This window comes from Dasypus novemcinctus, chromosome 1, assembly GCF_030445035.2.
Source record: "Dasypus novemcinctus isolate mDasNov1 chromosome 1, mDasNov1.1.hap2, whole genome shotgun sequence".
Classification (NCBI taxonomy): Eukaryota; Metazoa; Chordata; class Mammalia; order Cingulata; family Dasypodidae; genus Dasypus; species Dasypus novemcinctus.
The window spans coordinates 152,046,629-152,057,968 of NC_080673.1; the positions used below are offsets into that span (position 1 = coordinate 152,046,629).

The 11,340-nt window shown below is 40.0% G+C and overlaps 1 protein-coding gene across 8 annotated transcripts in view; it reads right to left on the reverse strand.

Annotated features, from left to right (window-relative positions):
- Positions 1-9,826, reverse strand: part of EXOC1 (exocyst complex component 1) — a 69,402-nt gene extending 59,576 nt beyond the window's left edge. For 3 of the 8 annotated variants that reach the window (XM_058298178.1, XM_071216510.1, XM_058298175.1), the window contains exons 1-2: positions 9,641-9,798; positions 752-885 (exon numbers count right to left, since the gene is read on the reverse strand). In XM_058298178.1, coding sequence (XP_058154161.1) covers positions 752-875 — 124 coding nt within the window. In that variant the 5' untranslated portion in view covers positions 876-885; positions 9,641-9,798. Of the gene's footprint in view, positions 1-751; positions 886-9,640 lie in introns of all 8 variants that reach the window. The other 5 variants (XM_058298216.1, XM_058298186.1, XM_058298226.1 and 2 more) reach the window with 4 other exon arrangements.
- Between the last annotated feature and the right edge of the window lie 1,514 nt (positions 9,827-11,340).

Consider the following 11,340-nt stretch of genomic DNA (forward strand, 5'->3'; position numbering starts at 1 on the left):
GGACCAAGGATCTCTGGTGCTGATCTTTAGGAAGAAGGCATCTCTTTGATGATGACTTCATTTGGATATTTTCCTGGACTCTAACTGTAAGCTAATCAATTCCCATTGTTTAAGCCCAACCCATTTCATGGTATCTACTTTAAGCAGCCTAGGAAACTAATACACAAATCAAGTATTCATCACTAGTAGAATGGGTAAGTAAACTGTGGTACACTCATCCAGTGGAATACTACATAACAGTGAAAATGAAATAATTAAGGCTATATGAAAGAACATGGATAATACTCATGAACACAAACAAAACATGAAGTGAAAACAGTCACAAATGAATACATGCACTATGATTCAATTTATGTAAAGTTCAAAAACATGCAAAACTAAACAATACATTATTTGAGATTATCAACATATGGTAAAACGATAAAGAAAACAGTAAACCAAAAATCAGGATACTAGTTACTTCTTAATGAGGGAGGGAAGGGAATGAGGTCAAAGAAGGCACACAGGAAACTTCACAGGCAATGGTAATATTCTTCTTATATAGGGTGGTAGGTACACAAATATTCACTTAATGGTTAGTCTTTACACTTTACACATATGTAACATTACAGAAATTCCTTTGTATCTAGTCAATATTTAATAAGAACAATTTTTAAAAACTAAATTTGTTGGCCCCCAAGTTTTTCTGATTACAGAGACAATGAAAACATTTACAATCCAAAGTAAACAAATACTTATTCTTACTACCTACCTGTAGCACACAAAAAACAGTTCTTTTTCTTTTTTCCTGCTTTGCAGACATTCACAATACTTAGCAAGCGCTCATCATTTGGTGTAAAAATATCTCTTTGTAATGCGTGCTTGATTGCCGTCATCTTTTCTCAGCTGAAAAAATTCAGAGTATAGATAATAAGTTCGCCCTGAAAATCATCCTACTTTATACCGTTCTACTTATGACTCAAAAACTGTCTTATTTATAGTTGATAAGTATAGGAAGAATGATTTAATACATTAATACACCTACACCACATGAATCAAAAGCTGTAAAGTATGGAATTGAAATTAGAGGAGAACCAATGGTACTAAACTCTAAAATCTTTGGAAGCACTCACCAGGTAATATAATATGAAAAAATTAAGATTTAAGAAAAAAATTGTAAAACCCAATGGTCAATCTTTAAAAATAAGTCTCCTGTATTAAAAAAAACACCTTATAACTCAAAAATAAAGACAACCCAATTAAAAACTGGGCAAAGGATTTGAATAGACATTTCTCTAAAGAAGATATATAAATGGTCAAAAAGTAAATCAAAAGATGCTCAACATCATTAGTCATTAGGAAAATGTGAATCAAAACCATGAGATACCATTTCACAGCCACTAAGGATGGCTAAGATAAAAAAGAATGCTAAGTGAACAAAGCCAATCGCACATGTATGATTCCATTTATATGGAATGTCTAGACTAGGCAAATCCATAGAGACAGAAAAGGGCTGAGATTAAGGGAAATGGGAAGTGATTCCTAATGAGAGTAGAGGTTTTCCTCTGGGAATGATAAAAATGTCCTTGAATAATATAGTGGTAATGATTGAAAAACTTGTGAATATAGTAAAAATTGGTGACTTTTATACTTCAAAAGGGTGAATTATATGGTATGTGAATTACATCTCAAAGTTATAAAAAAGTTTTCACTTATCTCCTTTTTCTCATCTAAACATCTTTTAAAAAGTTTAAGTTAAATTTTTAAAAAATCTTATAAATTTTACTTTTCATACATATATATTTTGTGTATGTGTATTACTATTTTTCAATGCTAAAAGTGAAGTATTTCATATATATTGCCTAGGAAATTAAATTATCCTTATAACACTATGGAAAAATGAAGAAATTGTGAATTTTAAATAAATGACTTACAATGAACTTTAAAAAAAATTTATTGAAGTATATCACACATACATAAACAATAAGTGTATAGTAATAGTTGTGAACTTTCAAAACAAACATACATAACATCTTACAGGGACATGATACTTCATCCTACCAACAAAACCTTGCATTGTTGTGCAATATTATTAACTAATGATTAAAGAGCACCCTACCAAAATATTACTACCAACCAAAGTATTGTATTTTGGTGTATTTTTCCCTCAACCCATCCTATTATTATAATTATTATATCATTTATATATGAACATACATAAACAATAAGTCTATAACAAAAGTTGTGAACTTACAAAGCAAACATGCATAACATAATACAGGGGTCCCCTACATCAACCTACTCCCAACACCTTGCATTGTTTTGAGACATTTGTTAATGATGAAAGAATATCATCAAAAATCTTACTACTAACTATAGTCCCCATCTTACAGTTGGTGTATTCTCCCCCAACCCACCCCACTATCACTTTCTGAAAATACCTTTATGACGGAAGTTGTTAAACTTACAAAACAATAATGCACATGTGCAGGATTCCCATACAATACCCCTTCATCAACACACCACACCGTGGTGCAACACTTGCCACAGACAATGAGATAATATCATCAGACCATTACCAGGTCCATAACATATATTTGGTACACGTTTTCCATACTCTGCCATTATCAACATAGTATATTTTTGGCTTAGATGCATGAATATATTATCACTGTTAGCCATAGCCCACAGGTCATTCCAGTTGTATTTTTCCCATGCTTCTCCACATTCCCACCACCCTGCAATAGTGATGTACATCCACTTTGACTCACAAAGGACACTCTTGCACCTGTACCATTAACCACAATTCTCATCCACCTCTGGGTTTACTGTGCTATTCAGTCCCTAAATAACTCTCTAGCTTTCTTTCAAACGGCATTTACATCCCTAGACTATCCTTTTCATTCCTGTTTATAAACCTGCTGTTACTCACTATAATGTGTTACCATCAACCCTATACAGTTCCACACTTGTACAATAAAGCTAATTAAAACTTTTATATACATTAAACATCAGTAGTCCATCTCAGTCCTCCTCTTATCTCCTTTAAGAATTTATCACCTACCACGATGTCTTGATATTTTCCTACATTTTCTTCTAGAAGTTTTATGGTTCTTGCTTTTATATTTAGGTTTCTGATCCATTTTGCGTTAACTATAAGGTGTGAGATATGGGTCCCCTTTCCTTCTTTTGGCTATGGATATCAAGTTCTCTTGGTAGAATTGATATCTTAATGATATTTAGTGTTCCAATTTGTGAGTATGGAATATTTTTCCAATTGCTTAGGTCGTTTTTTATTTCTTTTAAAAATGAGTTGTAGTTTTCTGAATACAAGTGCTTTACATCATTGGTTAAGTTTATTCCTAAATAATTATTTTGGTTGCTATTGTAAATTGATTTTTTCCCCCAACTTCCTCCTCAGATTGCACATTACTAGTATCTTTTTTAGTCTATTTCAACTAACATAAGTATAGGTACTCTGGCTTTTTTTTGGTTTGTTACTGAATGCATGGAATATCTTTTTTCCAGCGTTTCACTTTCAATCTATTGGTTTCCTTGGGTCTAAGGTGACTCTCTTGCAGATAGCTTATAGGTGGCTCATATTTTCTTATCTATTCTGCCAGTCTGTGTCTTTTGATTGGGGAGTTTAATCCATTAATATTCAATGTTATTACTGTCAAGGCAGTTCTTATTTCACCCATTGGAACTTTGAATTTTATCGGTCATATTTTATTTTCACCACTCATTTGAGACTTTTAGTTACTTTTACTGATATAATCTTCATTTCTAGACTCTCTTCTAAGCCTCTCTCTCCAGTGTTTTCTTTTTAGGCTGTAACACTCCCCTTAGTATTTCCTGCAAAGCTGGTCTTTTTGTTATAAGCTCTCTTAGTTTCTGTTTATCTGTGAATATTATAATTTCACACTCATTTCTTTTTTTTTAATGATTTATTTATTTATCTCCCCTCCCCCCCACCCCAGCTGTTTGTTCTCTGTGTCTACTTGCTGCGTCTTCTTTGTCCGCTTCTGTTTTTGTCAGTGGCACAGGAATCTGTGTTTCTTTTTGTTGCGTCATCTTGTTGTGTCAGCTCTCCGTGTGTGCGGCACCATTCCTGGGCAGGCTGTACTTTCTTTCGCGCTGGGCAGCTCTCCTTACGGGGCGCACTCCTTGTGCGTGGGGCTCCCCTACGTGGTGGACACCCCTGCGTGGCATGGCACTCCTTGTGCACATCAGCACTGCGTATGGGACAGCTCCACACGGGTCAAGGAGGCCCAGGGTTTGAACCGCGGACCTCCCATGTGGTAGACAGATGCCCTAACCACTGGGCCAAGTCCGCCACCTCACACTTATTTCTGAAAGACAATTTTGCTGAATGTAAGATTCTTGGCTGGCAGGTTTTTTTTTTGCAGTATCTTAAATATATCATACCACTGTCTTCTTGCTTCCATTGTTTCTGATCAGAAATCGGCACTTAATCTTATTGGTTGTCCCTTATATGTGATGCATTGCTTTTCTCTTGCTGTTCTTAGAATTCCCTCTTTGTCCTTGGCATTTGACATTCTGATTAGTATGTGTCTTGGAGTTGGTCTATTTGGATTTATTCAGATGGGAGTACATTGTGCTTCTTGGACATGGATATTCATGTCCTTCAATAGGGTTGAGTAATTTTCTACCATTATTTCTTCAAATATCGCTTCTGCCCATTTTCCCTTTTCTTCTCCTTCTGGGACATCCATGACATGTCTGTTTGCACATCTCTTGCTGTCATTTAGTTCCCTGAGACCTTGTTCAATTCTTTCCATTCTTCTCTTCATCAGTTCTTTTGTATGTTTGCTTTCTGAGGCCATTTCTTCTAGCTCATCAAACCCTTCTTTTGCCTCCTCAAATCTGCTATTATATGACACCAGTGTATTTTTTATTTCATTTATTGCACCTTTCATTCCCATAAGATCTGCTATTTTTCTATGTTTGCTTTCAAATTCTTCTTTGTGCTCATCCAATGTCTTCTTAATATCCTTAATCTCTTTAGCCATCTCACTGAATTTATTAAAGAGATTTGTTTGAACATCATGATTAGTTGTCTCAACTCCTTTATGTCATCTGCAGGCTTATCTTATTTCTTTAACTGGGAAATATCTTCCTGTTTCTTGGTGTGGACTGTAATTTTTTGTGGTGTCTTGGCATCTGGCTTAGCAGATGTATTTATTCTGGGTGCAGTTTCTCTCTTTAGTTTAGGGTTTTCTTGCCCTTTCTCCCTTGCTGTTTGTGTAGTAGGAGCCAAGGAGGTAGTTGGTGCTGTAGCTGTGGAGGTTCAAGTCACTCACATTGTCCAAGGGACAGGTGAAGTTTCTCCCAACTTTCTCCTTTGCCAGGAGTAAGGACAGAACCACAGCTGTGTGGTGCAGGCCTAAACTCTAGTTGCCTGGAGAGACTGATGAAGTTTCATGCCTTTCCTCCCCTGCCTGGAACAGAAATGGAGCTGCAGGTGTGGGCAGCAGTCTATGCCATGTGGGTCCAAAATGACTGCAATTACCTCGGGTATACTTCCAACTATTCAGTCTGTGCCAGTTGAATGTACCTATAGTTACCCAAAGAGGTTGGTGCAGGGCCTGCCTGCCTCCTCCCTGCTAGAGGTGGGGCTGAAGCCTAAGATAGGGCTGCAGGCTGATCTGGGTATAAGAAGTCAGCCCCTACTGTCACTGTGATTTTCAATCAGCCCACCTTCCCCTCACGCTGGGAGCAGAGTCAAAATGGTGGCTACTGGTCTCTTTCTGACCCAGACAGGTTCAAACTTTAGCTGTTCTTAGGGTTATACTTCAGCCAGCCAAATTTACTAATCCATAGCTGAAGTCAGTGGCCAACCGTCTCTTTCTCCTTGGTTTTTGGGAAATGGAGCTTTCAACTCCAGCCACAGAACAGCTCCTGTGGTGGCCTGTGCTGCCAGAGTAGAATAATCACCAGCCTCCGTGGCATGGCCTGTATTTTCCCAGAGAGGCTGGTGCAGGTCCCCCCAGGTTCCTCCCTGCTGAAGGTGAGGATGGGGCTTAGGCTAGAGCTGCAGTCTGATCTGGATGGAAAGAAGCTGCTCCCTACCAGCACTATGACTTTCATTCAGCCCCGCTTCCCCTCTTGCCAGGGGCAGAGTAAAAATGGTGGCTACCAGCCTCTTTCTCACTTGGATAGTTTCAAATTTTAGCCATTCTTGGGGTTATACTTTAGCCAGCCAAGTTTACTAATCATTACTTGTGGTTGGTGCCCAACCATCTCTTCCTCCCCCTTTTTTGGGAAGTGGAGCATCCAATTTCAGCAGTGGAAAAGTTCCCAGGGTGGCTTGTGCCACTAGTGGAAGATGGGCACTGGCCTCTGTGGCGTGGAGTGCTCTGCTTACGAAATCTTCTCTGCAGATGGGCAGTCTCCCCCTTCCATTCTTTCAAGGATGTTGCAGGATGTGCTTCTGGTCTCCTGGAGCTCCCAAACAGGTGTTTTAGGTAGATCTGGATGATTACTACTTGCCCTGTGCATGAGCTGACTCTAGGAGCTCCTTACTCTACTGCTATCTTGTTGGTCCTACAGTGAACTTTTATAACACAATCAACACTTTTGTAAAGTTGGTCTCCTATATTTTACTCAACCTGTGAAATCTGTATCTTTGCTTCAATTCCAAAAATTGTTTTCTCACAGAAATCACTCATCTTCTCCCTCCTTCCTCTAGTCTTAGGCTACCCGGCCTCTTCCTCCCCTCCCCCACTCCCCAAGATTGCTTCCTTCTTATCTGTTTGCTCATTGTTTGGGCTCATTGTCTATTTTTTGTTTGTTTTTCTTTAGGAGGCACCGGGAACCAAACCCAGGACCTCCCATGTGGAAGGCAGGCATACAACTGCTTGGGCCACACCTGCTTCCTGCTTCTTTTTGCTCCTTGTCTGCTCATTGCCTTGCTTGTTGTTTTTGCTTATTGTCTCCTCATTGTTTTTCTCATCTGCTTGTTGTTCTTGCTTGTTGTGTGTTTTCTCTAGGAGGCACTGGGAACTGAACCCAGGACCTCCCATGTGGAGGCCAGGCACTCAACTGCTTGAGCCATATCTGCTCCCCCTACCTGGCCTCTTTTAGTTCAATTTATTTTCTTATCTAGCCTGGAAGCAGTGCTCATTTCCCTACACCCACATTATCTTCTTCAATTGTCTTACTCTTTCAGTTGACCAATTTATTGTTTTACCAATCTCCTAAAACTGTCTCTACTGCCACTTTAAAAAGGCACATATCTAAGTTCTCTGAATACATCCTGAATATCTAAATCAACAATTCTTTAACATTTAGCATGACTCTAGATGTTTTCTTTTTCCAGTGGCCATCTCTGTTCTAACAAATCTTTACTACTCTCCTTCAGCTCCCAATTCTAGTTTCAGTCTCTGCACTATGCACATGACTTCACCTACCTTGCAGAGGATATGGAGGCCACAAAGAACAATTCTCTCCTATTGTTTTCTTCTCCATTTCTCTACATCTTCACCCATCCTAACCTCTCTTCCATCTATTACCAAATGTTGCTATTACGATACCCTTAATATGCTCTAGGCTTAGATATTGTGCTAAAAGCTCTAGTCTAATCCTATGCCCAAGCTACACTGGACACTGGCCAGTTGAGTTTCTTATCTCTGGGCTTTTGGTCATATAATTTCCTTTTCCTGGAATTCTTTTTTTCCCAGGAAATTCTAACACATCTCATTCAAGATCCTGCTAAAATGTCACCTCTTATATGAAGCAGCCACAAAAAAATTAATAACTCCACTTCTACTTCTCTAACATTTCCCCTTTACTCTGCTAGCATAGGACTTGCCAACATTGTTTTCTAGTTAACTGTATTCTCTAGTATCTCTTTGTAGGCAAGGATCATGTCTTACTCATTTTTGCATTCCCAGCACTGGCAAATTACAAATAACAGGCATTTAAGAAATGTTTAAAATAACCAAAACAACACCAAAAAAACATAACAACTACAGGTTTCCCAAAGTTCCCTCTTTCCAAGTCCCACATCAGCAAGCAAATGTCCAGGTTCAAAATCTCAAGTCTTATTTGATTCCCCTCCTCCACTGTCAACATCAAATCTATTACCATGTTCTGTGGATTTCCTCACATACATATAATTTATTTCTTCCTTTCTGTTCCCACTGCCACTGCACTAAACCTGAGTCACATCACCTTTATCTATTTAATAGTATAGCATCCAGTTATATCATTGCAAGCTTCTGGAATTCCCAAGTTCCCCACAAATAAATAACCTTAAAACACAAATTTCATCATACCATGCCCTTACTCAATATTCTCCTAATGTTCCACATATGAATCTTTTCACTCCAAGCAACCTTTTCACTTCCAGGCTTTCAGTCTTTGCTCAGGTGCTTTTCCATGCAGGAAATGTTATCACCTCTCCATCCATATCTAATTACATTTATGGTTTATATTTAGTTGACTCAATAGAGATCTTAGGTACAAACTGATCTCTCTACTCAATTTCTATAGCACTTACTACATTTATTAAACAAGCAGGCGCTTGGTGTCTAATTGGTTCATGAGAGCATAAGCTTCCAGATCTCAAGAACTAACTCTTAAAAGAAAAAAAAAAAAAGGGGGGGGGGAGGAGAGAGTGCTAAACTATCACATTTTGGGGGTTTATTATAGGTACTGTCAAACATCTCTTGAGGTAAACTGAACTGAATAGTAAATACTGGTCAAATGAATTTGCCATTGCTTTTGACCAGTCCCTCTCTGGTCAAAAGCAATGACTGAAATGTATAGTAAGTGGGAAAACAAGAAAGGATTGGGCCTACATCATAAAAGAATTAGGCATAATGAAAAGCACTATGTGACCCTTCATTTATTCAAATATTGATGCCTACTAAGTGCCAGTAGGCTACAGTAGTGAACATGATAGACATGTTAATGAAGACATCAGTATTCCTATCATTTATAGTCTAAGGGTCAAGCAATAAATTCTCCAGTCATTATAACACTTTTCTGTAAATCAATGAGTAAATCACTAGAGGTTCTCCGAACTTATTTTCCAGGCCTAAGAACCTATGTCTGACCATGTTCCAGAGGCAGGAGACCAATACCTACTCTGTATTGGATTTACTCTCTGGTGGATTTGCCTGCATGACAGTTTGGTTGTTCTCAATGCTCGTGTGGATGGTTCCCCGTATGCTGTGAAAACATTTTAGCGCATGGAGCGCTGTCATCCAGAAAAAAGTGTACGGAGACAGGGCCATGTACTTAAGAAATTTTAGGAAAAAACGTGAATTTTGGCAAGGAAGGGGAAGACTGTCACACCTTCTTCTCCTGGTCCACGCCAAAGCGCGTCCGATCAGAGCCGTTTTGCACGAATGATTCCTAAAAGGCAGATCCGGAAAGGGATGTGCCAGGATTGCTATTCCTGCTCCATGTTCTCCCAGGCCCCAGAAAGCAAGCGAGACAGGCTTGACCCGGACTCTGCACCCCACCCAGAGAGGCGGGAAAGAAGGGGGTCCTGGCGGCTGAAGGAGCGATGCCCTGACCCGGGGCGCAGAGCCAGTAGCAGGACTGAGAGGCTACCTCAGACCCTGGGGCCCGCCTGCCTGCTCGTCTACCCGCTGCAGGGACTACCAGGCAGCCGCGGCCGAAGGCTTACCACAAGGCCGGACCGAGCCCGCCTGCACCCAGGCAGGTCCTCCAAGACGGAGAAGGGATGGGGCGTTGGTGACGATCGCTACTGAAAAGCGCCCCTCAGTAAAGCGCTTAACGCAAAGCGGCGGTTCTACTACCACTTCCCATATCCGGGCACGTGACAGGCCTCAGAGCCGGAAGTGGGCCCTGTAGCGGAGGCAGGAGAGACGGTGGGAAAAAGGCAGTGGCCAATAGACGCGGAGGGGGCGGGGCGCCACCGGAGAGGCGTGGCGCGGCGGGACCTGGCTCCGCCGGAGGGGTGTGCCAGGCAGGGCAGGGGCGTGTCAGGCAGGGCCGGGGTGGGGCGTGCGCCGCTAAAGACTTCGTGCTGCGCAATATTTTCTTTGGCTAGAATATTTATTCAGATGTTTTCAGCAATTTAGTTAAGAAGAGTTCCCATTAAATGTTTTCTTTCTTTCTTTCTTTCTTTTTTTTTTTTTTTTTTGCATTTCTGAAGCTCTTTTAACTCTTTTAACTCTTGCTACTTAAAGCATGGGGAGCTTAAATGAGTTAAGTCAGAATCTGGGGGGTGGGATCCCAACTATTAGTACTTTTCAGTTTCCCAGATGATTCTAATATGTAGCTATCTAAGGTCGAGAAACATTGCTCTAGTGATCTTGATATTCAAGGATGTGGTCCGCGGACCATTTGCATGGGCGCTGTCTAGGAACATTTTAGAATACGCACCCTCTCTTGCCCCCTTAAGATATACTGAATCTGCACCCCAACATTTAACTTTGAGAAGTACAGGTGATGCCAAATTGCTGGTCTCAAGGCAGATGAGTCCATATTCCTGGCATCTGTTTTATGCCAGGCACTTTGATTCCAGAAGTGGTTCAGACGTGAATTCTAACCTGAAAGAATTCAGTGTTGAGCTAGATAAGGTTTAGATACAAATAAATATAAAACAAGATACAAAATAAATGAAGAGAGCTCAAGGTCAAATAAGTGTGCTGGTACTAAAAAGGAGCAATTTCTTTGCTCCCATTCAACATAGCCCTTTGCAAGGGGCTGCCGGGTTGCATTCCTAATTAGTTAATATGACAAACGACCAGGGCTAATTCTGTGCTAATTCTGTGCCAATGTTAGGTGCTGAAGATACAAACTCAGGGAACCCACCTAAAAGGAAGTACATTCTCACTGGGGAGAAAGAATTAAACAGATGCGTAAATTAAGTCTAGTAAGGTAAATCCAACAACAGAGGTAGAGAAAAAGAGACTAAGTACTGTGAAAATGTAAGAGTGTAACACTCGGTCAGAGTTTATCTGAAGATATAACTAGGGTGGAAAAATCATAAGAAATAGTGTGGGTCTGTTTGCTATTGAAATTATAGCAAAATTCTAGTGTTCCAGTCAACTCTGCTCAGAAAGCTTTTCACTTTCATGGAATGACTTCCCTTTCAACAGCATGATCTCTATTGAGTCTTTACTTCTCTATAAAGGTCCCTCAATCCCTAAGCACAGGGAGTGTCTGTCCCAGAACGCTTATTGTGGATATTCTTTATGTGACAATTGTATGTGCCACTCTCTCTTTTATTTACCTGTATGTTTACAGCCCTCCTCAGAGTTGGGAAATTAATTGTATTCCATGTGTATTTATATAGTCTGGCCTTTCCCCTTGAACTCCAGATTTGTATATCTGTCTCCCTGACATTTCCACTTGGAT